The sequence below is a fragment of the Manacus candei genome, unplaced genomic scaffold, assembly GCF_025592945.1.
Source record: "Manacus candei isolate 608988 ecotype Guabito, Panama unplaced genomic scaffold, ASM2559294v1 h1tg000159l, whole genome shotgun sequence".
In the NCBI taxonomy this organism is placed as follows: domain Eukaryota; kingdom Metazoa; phylum Chordata; class Aves; order Passeriformes; family Pipridae; genus Manacus; species Manacus candei.
The window spans coordinates 1,052,213-1,076,171 of record NW_026138207.1 but is presented as its reverse complement, the minus strand read 5'-3'; the positions used below and the strand labels follow the sequence as shown (position 1 = coordinate 1,076,171).

General features: G+C 37.0%; 1 protein-coding gene and 1 long non-coding RNA gene across 5 annotated transcripts in view; one reads left to right on the top strand and one right to left on the bottom strand.

Annotated features, from left to right (window-relative positions):
* Nucleotides 1–23,959, bottom strand: part of MYO16 (myosin XVI) — a 355,407-nt gene that overhangs the window by 4,170 nt on the left and 327,278 nt on the right. For 3 of the 4 annotated variants that reach the window (XM_051772798.1, XM_051772799.1, XM_051772796.1), the window contains exons 34-35: nt 20,917–21,008; nt 2–4,862 (exon numbers count right to left, since the gene is read on the bottom strand). In XM_051772798.1, the coding sequence (XP_051628758.1) occupies nt 4,629–4,862; nt 20,917–21,008 (326 nt within the window). In that variant the 3' untranslated portion in view covers nt 2–4,628. Of the gene's footprint in view, nt 1; nt 4,863–20,916; nt 21,009–23,959 lie in introns of those variants that run through there. The other variant, XM_051772797.1, reaches the window with a different exon arrangement.
* Nucleotides 23,002–23,673, top strand: LOC127463441 (uncharacterized). Its single transcript, XR_007900834.1, has 3 exons — nt 23,002–23,055; nt 23,204–23,330; nt 23,595–23,673. It is a non-coding gene; the product is annotated as an uncharacterized LOC127463441 (long non-coding RNA).

The window sequence follows — 23,959 nt, the reverse complement described above, 5'->3', positions numbered from 1 at the left end:
ACAATCTTTGCTAATGATCTCATTCTCACAGCCACAGCATAAGCCAGCACTGGGATTTATTTATTTCTTCTCAAAATGAAAATCCTGAGTATACAGAGAACACCAAAACTGGAAGAAAAGCATTTCCTTCTGTTTTGTTCAGCCACTGTCAAATAGTTATGCTCAGGTGTTTTCTTTTTAAAAACTATATATTTAGAACACAAAACCATTAAATGTTTAACACCATTCTTGAAAAGTGATTTATACAGAGTTTAATTACATTTATTATTTAACAGGCGAATGGCAAAACTTACTTCAGGTTCCTCAGAGCATTTCAGATATTAGCAGGCTTTTTAGAGATAAGAATAACAGGATTACTAGGGATGCAAATACTATACAGTAGAATTAAAAACTACAATTAATATGGCTATTACTATCACTTTAGAACTATGCTACAATCTATTATGCTTTCTTAGCAAGTTAATGAAATTCTTTGTCCCACACACAAAGAATCTGTAGTATAATAAAGTTAGTAATGAAATAAGTAAACCTTTTAGAATAAAAAAGGATCACTGGCAAAAAAAAAAAAGGTAAATGCAATTCACTCAACAACCATACTATTGGTTTTTAAACATTACAAATTTTTAAAAGGTTTATCACTTCATGCTGTACATAGATCTTTTGAAAAATATCGGTGCATGTATTTCTCTGAACTTCTGAATAAGTTTTTAAAAGCAAAGTTTTGATTATAATCTGCAATAAGAATTACAGCAACTAAAAAACACCAAGTGTTATTTCAGGAATAACAAGTAAGGTATACAGGCTTTAAAAATTTTCTCATGCCAATAGCAGTTGTTTTTCTTTTATTGTGGTTTAATATGGTTCCAGAATTCCCTTGGCTTTAAGATCAATGACTTTTTTAAGTGTAAAACATATCTAATTTTTCTTACCTTATGCTGAAGGACAGATTGATTTGGTAGGTGTTTCATTTTTTTCCACGTTTAAAAATTAAGCAATAAGGCACAATGTGGAGGAGTTATCTGATGATAACCCCAGCATCCTGAAATTGCTTTATTGCAAAGATAAATATATCTCAGACTGTTCACTGGATATTAAGAGCATTAACATGCTCATAGAGCTTAATCCTTCCCTTCAGAATATTAAATTCATAAGGCTTTTTTTCATCTAAGCTATTTTTTAATGTGCAAGACAGGACTTCATATACTGAAGAAATACTGTAATTGGCTGGTGCATACTCCATTAAGGAGATTAATTTACAAGCACTGTACAGTTCTGCTAAAAGTACTTCTCAACATTTCAAAATGTCAATAGTATATTTTTCCCAGGCCTGTAAACACATTTTGATACACAATATAAACTTTATTGGTAGCTTTAAGACACCTCTGGGGGTAAGACACAGTAGGGTGTGAATTATGGTATAATAATTCCCTACCAATTGCACTGTTAGGCATGAGGCCAAAGGCCAAGGGACCAATGAACACACTAGGTGTGAATTATGACATCATAAGTCACACTCTAGAGTGTCTTACTGCCATTAGAGAAATATTTAAAACATGTTTTAACCCAAATACTTTATTCCTATAGTACTTTATTTTAATGGAGTATCCTGAAAAATCTTTCCAAGTAAAAAGTGAGCCATTATGTAACCTGAAATGAAAACCAAAATTGAAACAAAACAAAACAAAACAAAAAGTCTTCTATCTACTGCTATTCAAATTTGCCACATTGCACTGTGATAACACACTTTAAGGAAGAGCCCCAGAAAATATGTTTTACCTAGGTTTGCAAAAAACAGTACAGAGACCTCCTGCACATGGGGGAATAACTGGTTATGCTCATTGTCTGGAGAATCAGACTGCCACAATCAGGTTTGTACTGGCTTCTCCCATGTAACTGTATTGATAAAACTGCTAAAAAATCTACATACTTTTTTCCCACCTTTGGTTCATACTGCTGTAATAGGTCACAATATAGACCTTGAACAAGTAGCAAAAGGTTTCTTGAGCTCCTGCAGCTGAGGCTTCTCACAGCTCTAACACAACTCTTAGTAAGGACTGCAAGCGGGATAATGTATATTTATAGTGTTTCGCATTTTAAACTCCATTTGACAAATGCATTTTCTCCTCTCTGAGTACTCCTGCATTCCAAGTGCAGCAATGGCAACAGTGTCATCCAGAGATACACAAGCTCACCTTCCAAATAGCTTGGTGGCTTGTAGCAAGCTCAGTGCAGCGGCAGAGATCTTGGCATGATTTAAACTGGCTTCTCAGTCAGTTTTTACAGCTTGTCCTAAATTTCCAGGCTGTTGTGGATTGATTGCTACCAGTCACCAAGCCAGCTAGTAAGCACTAGAGTTAGCAATATGATAGAGCTTATGAGAGGGCTATTTGCCAGACCCATTTGAGGAGCAATAAGTTTGAGGGTATGTCTGCATGTCTCAGCTCAGTGAGGTGTTCAGGATTGCTAGGCTAGCTGAGTGGATGTTATTGTGCAGCAATACACATTTATGTATTATGTATAGCAATGTTGTCCCACGTAGGGATAACAATTGCATACTGGAAGCAACATAGTTGCAAGGTCATGTTAATTAGCTCTCTTGCATCCAGTTCTGGAGCCTTTTCATTTCGCTCTCACAGTGGAGTTTTTGTATGTCCCTGGTTATTTCAGTGAAAAGACAGAAACCTCAATTCTTCCAGGCACAACCTCATTCTGACATAATTATGTTGCAGATGAGAGTTGCTTTCTGCATAACCTCACTCATAGTGGTTACCTGCCCCTTCTGAGTAAAGTCATGATCTACAGCCATTTGCATCAGTCAAAGGTAAGATTAGGAGTCTGGAGTTCCTCCTTTTCTATCTTACAAAGAGGACTTCTGTGAAGCTAACAGCGGTAACAAGGTAGAATTCTGAGCTAACTTGGTGTCTCCTCTTCCTTGTCCACTCAAAATGTCTATTTTAAACTCTAACAAGAGAAGGTGCTTAATTCTGCCTACAGCTTGATGATACCCATGGGAACAATTTGTTTTGTTCCTTTCCTGTAAAAACAAACAAGCAACTTCTTTTTGATATTCAGCCTGCTTGAAGTGTCTGTCAAACATGATGGAAAAACCTACATCTCTAAGGATTTTTTCCTTTTCCAACAAATTCCAACCAAGAGTGAGCTCACTTCTTTAAATCTAGCTTACATTTGAAAATATTTGTTTTATATTCATTCGCAAAATTGGAAACAGTTTTTTGTGGATCCTGATAGGAATGGGACAAACAACCAAGAAAAGGGTTTCGCATTGGCTCTACATACTCCCAGAACTTAAAAATAAGTGGTGCAGGAAAAAAAAAATCTGTGAATATATATAAATGACACGTTTTAGTGGCAAAGCAGTATTTCAAAGACTGCTGAGCAGTAGCTAATGAGTTGCCAGCAGCATGTTTTTCATAAATTAACATTACTGCCCAGAACTCGTGTATACCAACTAGAATGCTGTTATTCTGAAACCATTTCATTACATGAAATTTGAGGTATAAATGCATCACTGTGCTACCATAATAAGGACATAATACTTTGATATACCCACCTCTGTAAAGCCTTCTGGCTTGTAACAGTAAATCACAGCCCTATTTTCATACCTCATTACCATTAAGTATCTTTCCACTGACACCTGACCTTATGCATAATCAGGTATGAATTTCAAACCACACTTACAATCTAAATGAGTGCCTCGTTATTTTACATAACCCAGAATGAAGTAAGATTTGAGATATAACTGCAGAATTCACAGTTCACACATTCAGAAATGCAGGTCCACTGGAAAGAGGTAATGGTCTCTAATTTGTGACTGTGAACAGCACCAAATGACTCCTGCACTTAGAAGCTTTGCAAGAATTTCAGGATTGGATTTTAGAAAGGATATTGACAGTTCTGAAAAAAATAACACAGTGTTGAAACTGTTTGGTATGTTGTTAAAGATAAACTATGAAAGAAAAATGCAAGTACTGAATTTATTACCTGTATTTTGAAGAAAAAATGACAGCACCAATTGCATAAAGTTATAAAACACCAGGAATAAACATGTAAATAATCTTCATGTTTGCAATGCCAATAGAACACAGACATCTACAAAGAAATATATATATATATATGTATACATGTAATATAATAAACCCATTCATTAGGGAACGAGAAACATATTTTTTGTACTGTATAAAACAGCTGTACAGTGTGCACACAGGCTTTCATGATCTCTTTAAAATGTCTGTCAGTCACTTCTCCCCATCATCATGTGCTTACTGTAGTTTCTTCATTGTCCGTGGGAGAACTCAAAGTGACTATCATGTACCTTTACACTAAGTACTTATAGTGCAGTTTGTCTCCATACATATATACACACGAATACATACATATACACACAGGTGCACACATATATGTATACATGTATATATATGAAAGGAACAAACACACACATGTACACACACACACAACAATTCTAAATAGCTCCTCCATCCTGTGCTATTGAATTAGTGCTTATAAAAAATCCCTGCACACTTTGTGAAGGGAAGCAAACTTGCTGATTGTGCAGATTGAAGTCATCAGTTGGTTTCATTCCTAACAGTCTGCAAACACACACATCTGAATCATATGGTGGTATCCCATATGCCCGAAGAGAGTCTGTTGCAGGACGTATCTTCTACCTTCTTCAGCAATGTCGGCTTCTTACAAGGGGGTGGAGGTGGAGCTGTGTTTCTTTGCTCAGTGTTGTGCAAGATTTGCTGCCAGTCTTCTCTCTCTTCACATAGCTTTCTCCTCCAATCTAGAAGCTCTTGCAGAGCCACACTCTCGTTCTCTGAAAGTCTAAGCTGATGAATAACCTGTAAGAAGAAAATAACAATAGGAGCAATAATAGCAATAATAATAACAACAACAGCAATAATAACAGTGGATAAAGTTAATTCTCCTGGCAGTGTAAAATCGCAACATCTGTGTTGAATGATCCTTCACACAGGATCCTCTGCTTCTTTTGCCATGGATGTAAACCTGTAAGCAGGACAGTTTCAGGTCTAATTTTCTTATTTCCTTAGTCAAGATCTCAGTGACATGTATAAACAATCACTTTCACCAAAATAACTTCCCCTCGAACTCATGAGATGTGTTTTATACTGCCAAGCCCTGTGTGAGGAGGGAACCACCCTTGGAGCATTATAAGCTTATCCACACATTCTACTAGGAAGATGAACAGAAATCCTGAGACAGAAATCCTGAGCTCACTTAGACGTTAGATGGTCAGTGACTGTTACTGCTCCCATTCTCCTATTTACAATTAAAGAGTACATGTGGCTAAGCACTCAAGTTCTATACTTTTGATGATGGAAAGTTGCTATCATTTGAACTACAGCTGAAAAAAAACAGATTAAATAAGCCTGATAATAATTTGAAGCAACCTTGTCCTAAAAAAGGGTTTAAAACTTCGTGCTTAACTTGCTGTCCCCACTTCCCATTTATCATTCTTTAGACCGAAAATAAAGAAAAGTAGTGATTTAGAATTCCTTATTGCAATCTCATGTCTGAAAGTCACAGAACTGAAGTTGTATGAAGCAGGTGCCAAAAATGAAACAAATGGAAAAAAATCCCCTATGTCAGCAAAGGCTACACAAACACAATTCTCTGAAACTCACAGACTGCCTACGGTGATGAGTAGTCGTATTTCTAACAAACTGATCTTAAAATTGCTGTCATGTAATACTTTCATACTCACGAAATACTTTCAACAAAAAAAATAGCAGCTGCAGGAGTAGCAAGGTTTTTCCCCTAAATGTAAATACCGAAATACCTATAACCACAAAACTATAACCTGTGTTAACCTCTGTTGCAACTTAGAATTAGTACAGCTACTTGTCACAGATTCGTATTATCCTTAGAAACAGGGGCCAGTCCTTATCTTCCTCTAGAGAATACACTAACAACTTCAAATGCAGTTTCAGCTCGCCTGAATCTCATTATAAATTCATCCTGAACTAGCCAAACAGTTCTGTGCTAGATTCCTAATCCATCTAGAAGGAGTTGTTCCCTCACATTTAACTTCTCTGTTCCAATGATTATTTACTTTGTTCAAGCCAGTTTCAATCCTTCATGGCAGCACAAGTCCAGGAAGCGAAAGTCCATCACACCATCCTTTAAGACCTACTTAACCCCTATGCAGTATAGCAGTGCCTAGAGCAGGTACTGAGATCTATTCATTTGGGAGTATTCTGTAGCAGAAGGGGCTTACCTAGGGAATATGAACCAAGCCCACCATAACATCTAATGGCCCACAGCCCTTACTCTGCTATCTTCTTCCTTAAGAACCCCACGGGGGTACCTATAAGAGGCATCTATAGCATGACTAAAATGACAGTACTTCACCTCACACAATGGAGATGTTCCTGTCAATCTTGCCCTTATACTTCTTGTAATGAGAGATGGATGCATTTTAGTCACCATGATAAAGGAAATTATGTGCTGTGCCCTCAAATGCCCATGAAACACCACAATCGTGATTGGTTCCAGTTGCAGGGAGAGCTGAATTGACATGAAGGGCATTTTTCTCACTGATGGGCAATGAGGTTCCTGGGGTAGAAGGAAGACTTTGCTATTGACTGTGGCTCCAGCTATTCCTTCATGGTACAGAGATACAGAGGCTTACACAGGCTTTACACTGTTGCTTCAAATGTGTCCTGTGCAAGTCAGACCATTCACACACACATGCTATTAGAGAAGGAATGAGCCCTTACATGGAGATGCCTGAATATCCACGGTCAATTTGCTTAATTTCTGCTTGAGTGATACTTCAAAGAGAAATGCATTAACCAATAATATCTCTTAATAACAGGTATAATTTCAAGTACAGTTTTAAATTCTGCATTTTTAAGAAAAAAAAAGAAGAAAAATTGAAAGTGTTTGAAAGCATTCATTAAAGTATATCTCAATTGCATATCTGTGTGAAATCAAAAAATTCTTGGCTTTTATATTTACATAAGAGGCAACAGAGCATCTCAGCAACTCAAAGGAAAATTAAATGTTCCACAGATATTGCTAGAGGTATATCACAGACTTCTTGTGTACCAAAACACACTACTTTTTTTTTCTTCCAGTGGGCTATAAAAGAAGGCAAATTAAAAGTTTGCACTTGTAAACAATTTATCAAGAAAAATAGGTCAGGGGGCTTTATCCTTTAGAACAGCTATATAGTTTATAAGGCACCATGGCTTACTCTGGCCAATTTCTGTAGTTTTTTGTGGGTTTAAATTATTGGCATAATCCAGTTTAGAAAACACATAGATTAGAATTCAGTCTTCCCAATTTAGACACCTTATTTATTTCTACATTTTAGGCATTTCATGAACCTACACTAGGCATGCTTCTCTGAGAGGTGCTGTAATGTATAAAAGACAAGCTTTGTTAGACTGTCATGGCAAAAGTTTCACATGAGTTTCAGAGACAAGTAAGTAATCAAAGACATGCCTGACCACTGGAAGATAAGCACACTTATTACAAAAATAGATATTTTGAAACTTTGTTATTGAATGTGCTAAGGTGACAAAAGTTTGATAGCATGACTTTAATGAAGTACAGAAGAATTTTTAGTTTGAAAGATGGATAACATATTTGAAAACAGACAGTGCCACTGCTATTCTAAAGAACATAAAGGCACACAGGTGCAGGGTGAAAAGCGAGTACATTTTGCCTGGGCAAGGCAATTGACAAATGCATCCTATTTATAGCTTATAGGCACTGAAGAAGCTTTATTATACTGACCGAGCTTACGCAAGCTGTAAATTAATGTTGGGTCAGCAGTTTTGCTATAGAGCTCATTTTACATTGTATAGTGGACAAATGTTGGTCCCGTTCACAAGTATATGCACATCCTTTATTGCCTTTTTTTGAAACAGGGATGGAAAAGTATCTCAAACCTTTATTCATTATGAAACTAATCCGGTAAGTAAGCTGGAAAACTAGCTTCAACCTGGATGAAGGACATATGATGAAACTGCAGTGGAAATGAAATGGGGAAAATGCACAAGAAGTGGCACAGTTCTAAATGAACCAATTAATTTAATTAGATCTATTTGAATAACATTATATCTTTATCTTTTCCATTTATGATTAGACCTGTGACAAGCTATAGATCTATTATAAATATTCATTATAGAAAAGGTTTGCTGAATAATTTTACATGAAGCACAACAAAAAACAGCAAGCTGTTTTCTTCATTATTATTCTATATCCTGAACAGGTATTTTGTGAAGGGTGAATGAGGTGTGTAGGAATTAATTACTTTAAGAAAACCATTTTTTTTAATGAACACTAAACAAACAACTTCAACCAACTGTACCAGCAATACCAACTGTAGACCAGAATTTTCCTACTCAAAGTCACTGGTCAGTCAGACATGGTCAACACCGCATTTGGGCTAGACCCACAGAAACATACAGCACTTGAATACCTGGCATTTAACAGTCCTGCCATTTGGTGGAAATACCATCCCTGTGTTTGGTATTCAATGTTCTTACTGAGCAAACAGGAAAAGCTGAAGTGTCAAAGACAGTCACACACAAAAGAAGAGCATGTGGTGTTACCACAGCTGTTCATTGGAAACTGCAATGGCTTGAGGCAGTTTAACAAGATCCATATTTTCCATTGCAAAATATGGCAAGATGAACGAAATAGATTTGCAATGAGCAGCCCAGGAAGAAGACTTCAGGATTCCTTACTCCCACCTCACAGCACAAATTCTCAGGCTGCAGAAGCAAGTGGTCTCCTCTTAGCATTAGGGATTTTAGCTGGTGACAGAACACCAATGACTCAGTTCCATCAGGAAATGCAAGGAAGGGCTTTCCTTATCTTCTACAGGTTAGAATATATTGAGAAATTAGAAGATGTGGATTTGACTTTTTTATCATGGGTCTAGCTGAGATGAAGATTATTTTCCTCACTGCGTTGGTAGCTAGAAAGGAGCTGATAACACACCAGTGGTTTGGCTACTGCTGAGCAGCATTGGCACACATCAGCACTGTCTCTCCAACATTCCCACCTCACCAGTAGGCTGGGGGCGTGCAAGATCTTGGGAGAGGACACAACTGAGACAGCTAACCCAAACTGACTGAAGGGATATTCCATATCATATGATGCCTGCACACATAAGAGAAAGGAGGTGGAAGGGGGGACATTCATTATTTACAATGTTTGCCTTTCGGAGCAACCTCTATGTTTGCTGAAGCCCTGCTTTCTAGGAAGTGGCTGGACATTGCTTGCTGGTCAGAAGTAGAGAGCAAAATATTTCTTTTTTTTTTCCCCTCTTCACTTGTGCATACACAACCTTCACTTGTGCTTTAATAAATTGCCACCCATGAATTAATTATCCATCTTATTTTCTCCCCCTGTCCTGTTGAAGAGGGGAGTGATAGTGGCACAGAATCTAGTAGGAGGCCTGTCACCAGTAGTGTTCTCCAGGGTTCTATACTGGGCCCAATATTGTTTAACTTGTTCATCAGTGACTTGGATGAAGGGACAGATGCCTCCTCAGCAAGTTTGCTGATGATACAAAACTGGGAGGAGAGGATGATACCTCAGAGGGTTGTGTGGCCCTTCAGAGGGACCTCAACAGGTTGGAGAGATGGGCAGAGAAGAACCTCCTGAAACTCAACAAGGGCAAATGCAGGGTCTTGCACCTGAAGAGAAATAACCCTCTGCACCAGTACAGGTTGGGGGCTGATCTGCTGGAAGGTAGCTCTTTGGAGAAGAACCTGGGAGTCCGGGTGGACAACAAGCTGTCCATGAGCCAGCAGTGTGCCCTTGTGACCAAAAAGGCTAATGAAATCCTGGGGTGGATTAGGAAGAGCATTGCCAGCAGGTCAAAGGAGATGATCTTGCCCCTCTGTCCAGCCCTGGTGAGGCCGCATTTGGACTGCTGTGTCCAGTTCTGGGGTCCTCAGCAGAGAAAAAGGGCTCCTGGAGCATGTCCAGCAGAGGGCAATGAGGATGTCTGGGAGGGCTGGAGCATCTTTCTTATGAGGAAAGATTGAGGGAGTTGGGCCCATTCAGCCTTGAGAAAAGATGAGTGAGAGAGGACATCATTAATGTGTATAAATATCTAAAAGAGGGAGCTAAGAAGATTCTTCTCGGTGGTGCCAACCACTAGGACAAGAGGCAATGGTCAGTTGCACAGGAAGTTCCACCTGAATATGAGGAAGAACTTCTTTACTGTGCAGGTGACCATGCACCATTGTCAAGACAGGTTGTGGAGTCTCCCTCACTGGAGACCTTCAAGAACTGGACACAATCCTGTGCCATGTGCTCTAGGATGACTCTGCTTGAGCAGGGAGATTGAAACAGGTTCCCCACTGTGGTCCCTTCCAACCTTACCCATTCCGTGATTCTGTGATGGAGCAGCTTGGTGGGCACCTGGTGTCAATCCAGGGCCAACCCATCACACTTCTCTCAGTTAAGGAAAAGAGAGACTAAATTCTCATGCTGAGAGGACACTGCAGCTACAAGAGGTGGACTCTGAGTGCAGGGCAGGAGGACTTCTGCTCCTCTGCTTTGTGCTGCCTATGTCCGATTACTATGTTAAAGTAAATCCTTCAGTGAGTCGCTCATGGTTTTAGAGCAGAAAAAACATTGGAGATAGATCACTTTGTTGTATGCTGGCAACCGTGAAAGTCTTAGAGCTTGATTTTGCCTACTGAGTTATACATATTTGAGTATTGCATAGTCATTAGAGAATGAACCCTTGAATTGCTTTCTGGATTTAACCTTCTAACTTCTGCCTAGATTTCACTTTATGGCCTAAAGCAGACATACTGGATTTCAACTTTGTCTTCCACTCAAGATGAGTTGCTATAAGGTAAGTCAATAAAGTATTTTAATTACTGTCTATTTCGTAGGTTAGTTAAAAAATTCAGAGAGTTTTTCATTATAAAAAGTTGAAGGTTTCACATTTTAAATCATTTGTGACAAAAAGTACACCAGATAAAATTATTAACATGCCCATTTAAAATTAACTTTGAATTATTTAAAGATTTGGCTCTAGAATCTCAGAAAATTCATTCTGCATTAAAAGATCAAACGCTGTAACTTTACAGACGATATTTTGTAAAGTTCAGAAGTAACAAAGAACTTATATTGTCTGTGTGTCAATTGCAAGAGTCTTAATCATCAAGCTGTGACTATAGGGCTCATTAAGCAGTTTGTCAACAGAGATTTATTAATTTGCATTGGTAGATTCTTTTAAAATCACAACACAGTTTAAAGACATACACAGCATATAAATCTGTACTCCTGAGACACTTGCATTGTGCAGCGAGTTCGTATTTTCCCTTTGCAGAAATAATGCCAGTTATTTTCTTCAATAGGTTTGTCAATGTTGGTGCTTTAAAGTAACTGACAGTAGATGCTCACAATTAATTATTACATCATTAATGTTTCTCTTCCATTAGTTAGTAAAGTTGAGGTCACATCACAGAATCCATGGGGAGGCTGTGTCCAGAAGAGCAGTGATTTTACCTTTCCAAAATTTGATCAGGATCTGAAGTGAATGATGCAATAAATGTAAAATCTTGAAGACAAATTATCATAATTATTTTAGAAACGAAACTGCCTTGACAAAACCCATGTTTATAATCTCTTTCAGTTTGTAGGCTGCCTAAAATTAAAACCAAATGGATTTCAGCCAATAGATGACTTACAGTTATCTTTATTACAGCCCTCAAAAGCAAGTCACAAACCCCAGTGGGTCTCCAGTGGGATGACTAGTTTTAAAGACAATAGTGGTAAGGATGTTCTCACCTCTCATTTCAAAATTAAAGACACAATTTCATTCAGTAATTCTGGAAATAATTCTTACTGCATGTGATTATTAGCAAGAGCAACACATTTTGATTCAATCTGCATGCAACTCCCTCACAAAATTTCTAATTCATTTAATGGCTTATTTATCTATTTATTTATTTATTTTAATCTGATAAGCCCCTACACTGACTGTTTCCAAACATCATGCATGTCACATCTTTTTTTGCAAACTATAGGACAGGCACATTGCAACCTCTCAAAAATTCTAACACTTCAGGTTCCAACAGATGTGTTTCATTATTTTCTACGTAACAAAAAAAGCCAAAATCAGGAAAAGGTTGCTTTTCTACCAGTTCTTGAACAAGGAAAAAAAGGAAAAAAAACCCTGTTAGCGCATATTTACCAACAAAATATTAATTTCAATATATAAGGGGAAAGCACACAGTAAGCTAAGGGTGTGCTTAAGAAGCCTAGGCAAGCACTCAAGATAAATCAAATCAATATGTAAATTTGTGTTTGATTGGGAAACCTGTGCTGGCCGTGTAAGACTCCAGCAGGGAATAGAGAGTAGCTATGATAAATGAATTTATGTGCTTCAAGATTCCAATAAAAAATCTTCAAATACAAACATACCACTGGGATCCAAACTGATTCATGTGATTGTCTTGTGAGTGTTGGGACAGGTACTTTTTTTGCAATAGAAGACCAGTGGGTGTAATAACTTGATATGTGATATGAAACAATATTTTAGTTAACTGTTCTTTTAAACTGCTAATGATTTTTCTTTGTGTTGGAGCAACTTCATTATCTTCAAAAATAAAATTCTACAAATGGATGGCAAATGGGTTTATTGGAAATGAGAAAATGGCAAAGAAAACAAGTACTCTCTCTGGTGCAAATCTGGAATTGCTCTGGAGGAGGTATGCTAGCATAAATAGAATTAAACATGAGATCCATAACTGAAAATATACTGCATTTGCTCTGTTATAAACAAGAAAATATTTTTTCTCCATGAGTTAAAATTCCTTATTCCATCAAAAGAATAAACTTCCTTTAACAGATATTATATAGATGACAGATCATAGGAAATTAAAACTGTTGATTGAGGGTAATCTTAAGAGCAACTTTATATTTAAAATAAAACTAAAAAGGGATGATTCAGGAAGAAATGCTTTCCCTTTTGACAAGCAATTTACAGTTATCTGTTGGGGGTTTTGCTTGTTTTGTGTTGGAGTTTGTTTTGGGGAGGGGTTCGTTTGTTTGTTTTGTTTTGGTTGGTTTTTTGTTTTTGTTTTTGTTGTTTTGTTTTGGGATTTTTTCGGTGTGTGTTCTTATTTTTTTCAATGAAGTTTCAATTTTCGTCCAAACATCAGTTTTGGAGTGATGCTGTAACCAGGAGATTCTGGTGTAGGAGGCCATGCAGGCACAAATATCTTTGATTGCCCAGTCCAGCCCTCTGCTATCACATGGCATTTTGAAAACTCAAGCTTCATCCTAAAAAACTAATTCCACTGTTTGCCTCGATTTTGCTTTCTGACAGGACTTCCCAAAAAAATTCACTACAGAAAAATGCACTAAGGATTACTATCTACAAAATGAACTCTGCCTCTAGAAGCCTGTCCTCACAGACCACTGGTAACTGAGAGATCACACTTCCAAAAAAGATACCTCATCTCACATCTCTGTGTCTGCCCTATGTAGCAGTACCTTCTTGTTTTTATCAGAAAGAGACTCCTTGGCTACACACACATTTGGTGTGCTTCAGGTAAAAGATTTTACATTCTTCATCTGACTGCAAATTCATTTCTGGTGGAAGTTGTCTGATTTTCTGTCATACTCTTGTGATTCATCCTTTTTTTTTGTGGCAGTTGGAAGTGGCTGTTTGGTTTGGGGTGGGTTTTTTAATTACTATTTTTTGCAATAATACATTTTAGTTGCAAAGGTAGGACTTGGTCTCCTGTACTTTTGTACCTTTCTCTTGGTGAAGCAGTAACACGCCTGGGACCACAATATTATCAATGAATTAGGCTAATAATCTTCCATACAGACTGGAAGTATCTCAGCAATCAAACAAAGATATTGTATCTTTGCAAAATAAAATCAGTACACAAATCCTGAGTACAACTGTAACATGTAATCTGGCAGAAAATATTAGCACAAGGTAGGCAATGCTCAATAATATATAACAGTACACATCACGCACTCTGATTACCTGAGATAGGAATAGAGTCTATACATTCAAAACAGGGGGGCATTTTACTTGCTATTTGGATCTTATGGGTTTTAATTTATTTTTTGGGGGAGGCAAGTTTCCTTCAAATCTAGCTTTCTGATATCAACTGCAAAGTGACGCATTCCCAGATGACTAAAACATCAACAAATATTGAAATACATAATTTTCTTTCTCTAAGATAATATTTATCTCCAGATAAACTGGTTATACAATGCTCTTCAAAACCTTTTGAGCATCCTCCTAATTTGCCTCTGATGCTTGAGAATGAGAATATGTTCAGGACAGCAACTGTGCCTTTCTCAAGATGAGTTCTGAAAACAAATCATTTATCATAGAGGTCTTCAGAACAGCTGACCTCACAATGCTGATACCACTTTGCACGTAATCTAACAAAACATATCTGACAAATGAAGTCATATTGCTACTTAATTGATCACTGCTGCTTTATGGTATTAATGGAGACATTTTATTTGACCAGATAGACTAAGTTGGCCACAATGCTTTCAAAGCAAGTACAAAAACAATCATCAGCTCATATTTGCTATTGCTGGGTATCATCCTTTCTTGTATAAAACCCCTACAGTTATGGTCATACAACACTACAGGAAAATGTCACAATTTATGGTCTGTTAGCGGTCTCTGATCTGCATGCATGTAGCAGTGTGTGACAGCAAGAGAATGAAGGGCAGAGAAATTAATTTATTCTCACTCACACTGGGCACTTAAAGTCAGAAATGCAGTGACTCTCCACAGGTGCTGTCAGTGGTGGAATGGTGGACCACACTCCCCTTGAACTCAAATCTGAAGCAGCCTTTTAAGGTGAACCATTGGCCATTGTGGCAGCCCAAGAGGAATAACTACACCCTTTAGCCAAACACCTGAGCTTAGGGAGGGCATGGGGATACTCAGGAGGTTCTGTTCCCTTCTCTTCAACAATCTCATCTAGCAGGGGCAAATGCAATGAGGACAAAGCACTGGAGACAGAAAAGGGGCCTCAAATGCATAGGGAGCTGGCTGTGACAGCCACTGGTTCAAAGAGGAGAATCTGCGCTTTCACCTGTGGAGGTTACAGTGGTCAGATTTAGGACATACTTGCTTAGGAGAGGGGCATTGGCCCCTGAAAGCCCTTTATATAGAAACACGGGATATTGTACTTACTGGTGAATTTACACTGTGCATTACTTCATACCATTTAATCTGCAAAGCACATGTTTTTGACTGTAAGTCTTCTAAAAATAAAGACGTAATAAGACCTGATTTTTGTATGTGACATTACAAAGAGAATTCTTTGGCATTACTGTCAAAACAATAAACAAAACACAATTCAGGAGGATATACTGACTCAGATCAATGATAACTATATTCTATGTCCTCTCTTGCATGTTATGTGTTTACAAAGGTGTTAGTGATCTTTTTATTACACTAGACTTGTTTGATTGCCACTTTTTGCTTCAAAGATGATCAAAGACTACTTCCAGCTAATAGGCAAACATGACAGACAAAAATAATGAATGTTAGAGCCCAGTGTTTAGAACTGTGGCAATGGATGGGGGATAGCAACACACTGCATTCTTGACTATTCATTTTTTAAACTTTTGAACAGTCAACAAAAGAAATGATTGGCAACAAATACTAAATCATGTAGGAACAAAGAAGGCCCTTGAAACTATAATGAATATGCAGCTCTTTCTGAGGGAAGAGACTGCTGAAAGCAATGAGATTTCATGAAATAAGAGCTATGGCTTAAGCCATAATGAAACAATAAATACATACTTCACGAATATGAAAAGACATTTCCAATTTGACATTGTCAGATGTTGGCTCCTATATTATTGCAATCTGCCAACCTGCACCATGGGTTTTAAACAAAATAGAAGAGATAAACTGCAGATTTTTTAATATAACCATATGTGAAAAAATAACCATCATTTTTTATCTCACCTCTTTGAACACGACAGACAAAACATGCTTCAGAAGTGGGTAACCAAAACCTTACACCAGGGTGGGTTGTATGTCTAATATTACTTAACCTACTAGGATGGCAAGCTGCTTGTTTATTTGTGTCTTGTTCTGGGAGCATTTCCATGGGACGCTGAATGCATGCGACATCATCTGATTACAAATAAGCCAATGTTCAGCCATTCAAAGCCAGATCGGAAAAGAGACTTTGCATCTTTCCACAGGAAATTTTCTACCTTTCTTCTAGAATAGTTGAATCTTCAAGAGACTATGGTTATGATTCAATTTGCATAGAATGCAACTCTATAGATATAGGCAATTATTTACAGTTATTTGTATTTTGTGGAATATAAAAGATCATATTGATATGTGTATGAAGATGAATATCATATCTGTAACATAGACCTACTTTTTTTCTTCTTAGTCCCTCCCTCTTTTTAGTCCATCACCCTGTTCTCTTTCCCTCCTTTTTTTTCTTATCTTCCTTTTAGCTGTTTTTTTCACTTCTCTGAGTCTGTTCCTTCTTTCTGGCTCTTCTTTCTTTCCTCTTTCTAAATACTTTATTCCATTTTCTTATTTGTCTTCTCTCTCTGTAATTTTATCCTTCTTCCAACCTTACTTATCTGAATCATCCTTTATCTAGTGCCTGCTTTACTCCCCACTCCCGCCCCACACACATGCTTATTATCACTCTAGTCTTTAATCTGCCCCTCACTTCCCATCTGTTCATTATCTCCAGGTTGTCCATCTCATCCTGTTACAGGCAGACCATGTTGCTTCTTGCTGCCCACATAAGAAAAAAAGTATCTTTCAGCTGGCCTGTTTCTCTTCATTCCACTATATCTTTCTTACACCACTTCCCACTTTGTAGAGAATTCTAATAACAACTTTAAAATATTTTTACCAACAGCAAAAGCAAAAAAAAAAAAATACAGTCCTGGGTCTGAAAAAGAAGATGACAGGGCTGCTTAGCTTTTGTGTGAGGTGCCAAATATATAAGCTTACTTTTATTGACTCTATTTCATCTTGCTGCTGTTGCTGACGCTCCAAAGAATTTATATATTTCAATGGTTTTTATACTCTACCTTTTAAACATAGACACTCATAGCAGCTATTGAGAACAGAGGAAGCACTAAATACAGTCTGGAGTAGAGAGCCCACTGGACTGGCTAAGGAACTGAGAAATGTGTAAAAGAAAAAGACCACAGAAGTAATATTTTATAAAGCTTTTTTATTTTAGAGGAGGTTTTGGGTTTTAGACCCTGCTAAGCAATTTCAACATTTGTGGTGCTTCCACTGTGCTTTAGGATAACTTCCTGGAGTGTGACTGAATAGAAAAGACTCTTAGTCATAACAAAATTTCCTAAGCAAGATTATGGCACAAATGACCAGAAGAAACATGTCTTTCCTTTTGGAGAGTTTTTTTTGCCTCTGGAAGGAAATTACGGTATGAAAATTTGAGACTACAGATTCAGGTTTATTTGGAAGTCCTGTGGTTCAATTTTTATCTTAATTAAGGCTGAAGATGACGCTACAGAGTTATATCAGATGTTAGGTTTTTATGTTTTTATGTGGAATTATTTGAAACCTTAGGTATAAATGCTTGGAAATCTACAACAGTACAGTCAGAAAACAATATGAAGGAAAAGGTATTAGTTTAATGCCCCAATAGTTTGTTGTTCTTTTGACATGCAAGACATATTTCTTTTGATGTATCTTCTTTCATTTCTGATGAGACAAAAATTAAACTTTAATTTCAATATTCCTCTGCTTTTTCTAACAGAAGAAAGAAGAATTTTATTCCATAACTTTCCAATGAGTATTTTAACAACTTTTTTTTCTAATTTTTGTCCTTTTTCATTTGGTAAAAATTGCTCTTTAAGTAACCACTGCCCCGGAAAATTAACATTTATGGCCAACGGTGATTTTTTTTTTTCTTTTTATTTCAGCAGACTTCACTTTAGAGATGATCAGTTAAGATTCTGAGTTCACATCTGCAGGATATTTTGAAATTACTTTCAAAATTACTTTCAAAAGTGTTTGTTAAAAGATTGATCCTTCTGCTGCATTTGACAGATATTGAGCTGAAGAATTTATCTCTGAAGTGTGTAGGTTTGCAGTGTGCAGGACATATCAGGCAGTGATGCAAGTAGTTAGCACCTGATGTGACAACATGATGGTACTGTAAGCCACAATGCCTAAACTTTAGTTGAATGCATATGAGCCTTGAGATCCTGTGACAAAAATGAAAATAATTCCTGTCACTTCAGCGAAGAACTAGCAGGGAGATATTAAAAAAACCCGTAAATACTGAAGCCCCTGAAAGTTAATGGACCAGTTTCCTTTAGCTAAAGTGACAGTGTCTGCCAAGAAATCCAAGGACCCAGTCTAAGTTTGTCTCTTTGGAGCAATTAGTCAATCAGTACCTTTACAGATCTGTGAAATAATATGTCCTATTTCATACGTCTGTGCAAGAATTACTTAAAGTGATAAGGTTACTGCACTGAAGCCTGGCAAAGACTTTTACAATAGGCTTGTATGCTGTTAGAGTCACTAGAAGCATGCTAAGAAATGTCAACCGTAATTAAACCCAATCATTTTCAAATATATGCCATGTTTTGGAAATGGTGAGGAAAGCTTTTCACAGTAAGAATTCTCAGCCCTGTGAGCACAGACTTTTTTAAGATTTTTTTTTTTTTATGGAAAGAAGATTTTTTTCTTTTTCTTTTGGCAACACCATTTTGGAAGATGTTTATTCATTAAACCAATTGCATCAAAAATCACAGAACTGCAGATTTCTTCTCTAAACTTGTCACAGTTCTTTCTGAGATTGCATTTAAGGATTGTCTCTGCATGTAATTCTGAGTGCATTGCATGGAATCTATTTTAAAAATCTGTGAAATATTTTGGCAAAACAACTATTTACTGAAAAGTGGCATTTCAAAATACTAAAATGAAATTGTATTCAGGTTTTGGCAAGTACTTTTGGAAAAATAAAAAAATACAAGTTTGTAAATGGTTAACAACTTGCTTCTAAAATAAAACATTTAAATTACTAAAGATTCTAAAAATTCTTAAGTTACTAATTAGTACTTATTACGAACTTCACAGTTTCTATCTGCAGAGATAAGAAGAAAATAATGGCTCCCCTATACCTAGTTCATCTAACTCTCCTTGTACTGCACTGATTTAGTAATTTAAACATGATCCTTCTCGATCCCAGGCAAGCTGATTAGCAACAGAGTTGTAAGGTGCTTCAGGACAAAAGCATCTCACTGTGTGAAGTTTAAAACTCCAGCAGTGTCAGCCCTTTCATTTGCTAGAAAGGGCTCTTTGGCCACTCTCATACCTAATAAATATTTGGTTGATCATTAAAAAGGTAATAGAGCCAACTGAATACACTGCCTCTAGTCATCTTCATAATCCCATATCCTCATCCAGTATACTGATCTGGAGACAGCAGACCTGTAAGTATTTTTTCACAACACAGCCAAAATCCATTTTTGAGAGTCTGAGAAGTATGGCGATGGAAAAAAATTTGTTACTGTGTGCAAGCTGGGTAAGTTTCTACGTATGCCAGGGCAACTCTGGCTGGCCTTACTTATGTGTCTGAAGAGATTAAGTGTAGTGCTGAGTGCTGTCTTGGCACAATCTTTCAACTCAGAATAGGTGCTGTAGTTACGTGCTTTTGACAGTAGGGAAGAAAAACAAAAAGTGAAAACTTTTGTACTAGTTTGCTCACAAATTTACTGAGTCGAAATCTATTGTTTTTCAAAGTTAAATTGAGACCGAGTATAATTTTGAAGGCTGAATCTCACTCCTTCTGGAGTCAATGACCAAATATTTGTTTAACTTGATTAGGGCCAGTATTTTGTTGTTAAGAAATGTCAGCTATCCCCTACAGAGAACAAGTAACTTTTAAATGTGATAAAGCACTTTCCCTACCTTCTGGTAAAATAGTTTGGAACTTGTACAATTATTTAATGACAGGTTTCTGTTGTGAAAAGGCATCTCAGTTCCAATTTGTTTCCTCTTTGGACAATATTTAGCTTTACTGTAAACTTCTTACAGTCATCTCAAATAAAAAAAAATTGCTTGGGACTACCTTTTTAGAAAAGTGGACTGAAGACATAATGACAACAGGAGAATACACTAATGCCATTTAAGTGAAATAATATAATATAATAATAAAATTTTTGAATGCCTTCATGCCTGAATCGGCTACTTTAAAAGTAAAGTGGTTCACATTATATATAAAATGCTGAAGAAAAGAATGAAGAGAATATATTATGACAAATTTTATTCCTTTTTGTTCACTTAACACCCATCAAACTTAATTCTATGTTGTAATTTTAAAATTGCATTAATTAAATAGAAATTTTAAGAGAACCAGTGCAAGCTTCAAACTAGTTTAGTACTTACTGCTGTTTTAACTGATAGATATTTTGATTTTATTAATTATTGATATTTATATAAAAATTTTAAAGACTATTTTTAAAGTCTTCATTGCTTTTGTATACAAAAGGATGACATAATTATGCATTTATTCTTATAAGGTTCATTATCGTGCAACTATTTCTGGTATGAATGAATATCTTGAGACAGATAACATCTTTGTCCTCTCAGGGTGAAGAGACATATTTCCTGCCTAAAAACAGCATCCTCACAAACAGCAACAGTATGTTTCATAAACTTTGAACTCTACTATGAGAACCTTTTAGGATGATCACTCTTCCAGCAAAAAACAGTTAACAGTAAATTGATTATTGTCCTTAGCTCAATACAAACCTGTAAAAGAAATCTGCATTTTTCAATGCCAACACCCAAATTTGAATCAAGATAGCTTTCAACATGCAGCTACTATGATTCTTTTAACTGGTTCTAGAAACCATCAATTAAATATTTACCTGACTAGTGTGGCTCTCCCTGTGTCTGTGAATTGATGAGCCTGCTGTAGTGCTGGCAGACAATCTTGAATATTCATTTTCCTCTGGTAAACCTAAAACAGAAGAATACTCATTTATAACCTGAGATTTCTGCATTAGCTGATTTCAGTATAAGATTCAAAAGACCTTGACATGTTTTACTAAGGAAAGAACAAAAAAAAGTTACACATTTGCCTGGATATTTACTATTTCCATGCTTACTGAAACTGGAACGATTATTGTTTACTAAGTATGAATAGCATCGTAGCATGCTGGTTTACAAGAAGGAGCAAGGAAGAGTCTACAAATAACACATTACCTATATGTTGGCCAGGGATTCCTTCTGCAATATGGAAATCCCTGGCTCCTCTTTCCCTGGCTCCTTTTCATTGCAGAAATAATGCAAAGGGAACAAAAACCAAGCCTGTGGTCTGCTCTCAAATAATATCTCTATGTCACACAGGAAGTCAATATTAGGTCCAGGACTTAAAACTTCATCTCCTCAGTACAGAACTTTTTTTTGTAATTCTTGTACTTATTGTGCACTCTTGATGTGGGAATTAGCTGCCCAAAATTTAGCTGTGTAACGACCAGTCGTCCAGCGTAAAAGAGCCAGGTACTCTCCCTCTGTAGTCAAGAGAAACAAACACCTTTGCACAGTGATCTTAGAGTGAGGGTCATTGCTGGCTGGGGTGGGAAGGTGTTATTCATTTAATTCAAATAAAAGGTAGAATGTAAAATATTTGCACAATTTTAGAGCACTAGAAATGAATAAAAATACTTTCCTAGGCCAGGCCACATGTTATGAAAAAGTTATTGCTTTTACACTATATTAATACATTTTAGGATCTACCATCCATGACAGCCTTGAGCTAAGAATCAAGTTATCAATGACTTTATGTTTATTTCTGTAAAAAGCAGTTTGATAAGAGGTCTTATCAAATAAGTAAAGTTTCCATGTACAGCAACAGCACATTGTCACAGACATGGCAAGCAAAGGCTTGGTAGAGTTTGGAAAGATAAATGAAGTAGTTGATTACATTCCAAGAGCTTTCCATTATGTACACCTAAGTAAATATTAGGATACCACAGCTGTGCATTGAATAAGACCTTGCTTAATTCAGCCCAAGGTTGAAATCATCAGTTTAGCAGGGCCAGGGACAGAATTACAAGAACCTAAGTTAATCAAGGGTTCAGTCTGAGCACAAACTACAACATTTGGATTCAGCTTTCCTGCAACTATTCTCAGATTACCAAAAGTAAGCCTAATTTGGCATTTTTTTGGCAAAATCATGCTTGCTATACATTATTGCTGCAATTATATGTGGTGGTGAAAATGACAGTAAGGAATATGAGTCAATCAATAACCTCTAACTGTAGAAGTGAAAAGAAAGAAACATATGCCGTTTTTCCACATAATCAAGAAAGTAGTCTTTTCCTAGGCATTCAAACTAGAAACCCAATCCTTCACCCACTTATTCCCTGTAATGCCTTTTCTATATAGCTTCAAAGGAAGATCCCACACCAAATCTCTGATCTTCTTCCTGTACTTTCTGTTCCCCATTTCTTTCCTATTCTCAGATACTCCTCTTAGAATTCTACAGATAAATAAATTGCATCTCAGATATTGAGATCTAAATCACTGGACCACAGACATGGTTCTGTGGCTCCAGAGAACCTCCAGTTTCATAAGCTCTGCTACCATGCAATTGGAGACTCTGCACCTCCTGGCCTCCAACATCCATATTTGAAAAAACACCACCACCACAGAGTCTCTGGGTCTTTGCAACCATGGTCATTCATCAGCCCTCAAACCTTCATGTTTCTGCATTCACACACAGGCTGCATTTACTGATCAGCTCCACTTGATACACTGGCAGACATATATGTAGATGATTTATGGCAGATATACGCCTGTGAAACAGGCATCACCAGGAAAGGCGAGATGTAGGGCTCTGTTCTCAGCAGCATGTAGCCTGTGTCATGGTGACACGCCTCTTTGCTGTCAGGTTATGATGTCAGGTCTGCTATGATACCTCTCCCATTCCATGGCTTCTTGCCTGATGAGCTTAGATCTGGTAGCAAGTTTCAAGAGGCTGTGTAGCAGACTGCAGCCCACAGGTGACCTGTTCAGGCAGATGAATGGCTGCCTTCTTGACAACTGGAATTAGACAGGACTAATCCCCTTACCTGAATAATGCTTGGGGGTTTTGGGGAAACAGACAGGCTCTTACAGTCACTCTGATGCCAATCTGTATAAACCATATAGGAGTCCATTCACATGGATCTCCATACACAAGCAGTGGACTTCAGATGTAAATGAAGAGGAATAACCAGGGAGGCTTCCTTCAAGGGACAGTAAAGTGCCAAGAGCTGCATGAAGAGCACAGTGCAAAGTGCGTGTCTTATCTATGTAATAACTACTCTAATTTTCACTTGGGTTACACAGAGTAAGCACCTCTACAACACACTCCACTGGGCGTATAGAACTGTCACATAGCTGGGTAATATCTCCCCTTTGCTAACCAACAGTTGGGTCATCTCAGTCACTTACTATAGTTATCAAATTTAAAGTTTTAAATTGATGATTAAACATTTCTCTATATCCTATTAGACGCTAGCTGAAAATGACAACAAATTTCAGTAACTTTTACCTGCAGTGTTTCGAGAGTCTCCCACAAAAGGATCTGTTGTTTTGGATGATGTAGGATCACAACTTTCAGCATTACGACACCAAAGGTTATTACAGGCTTTCTAATTACTTTATGTGTTTGTACAAGAAATGGTAAATGTTCTTTCTTTCAGACTAAGAACTCTGATAAGGATGGAAGATTTGTGGTGGAAAAGTCATAGTTTGATAGTACAGAGCTGTAGAAAAGTGTTACTCCTAATACTAAAAATAAACTAAAAAGAATGTTATAAAAAATGAAAAATTTTAATTTTTTATTAAAAATCTGAACTCACAGGAGTGTTGTTTCCTTAAGATTTATGCTTATAAGACCTTGAAAGATTTCATTCTTTCTGT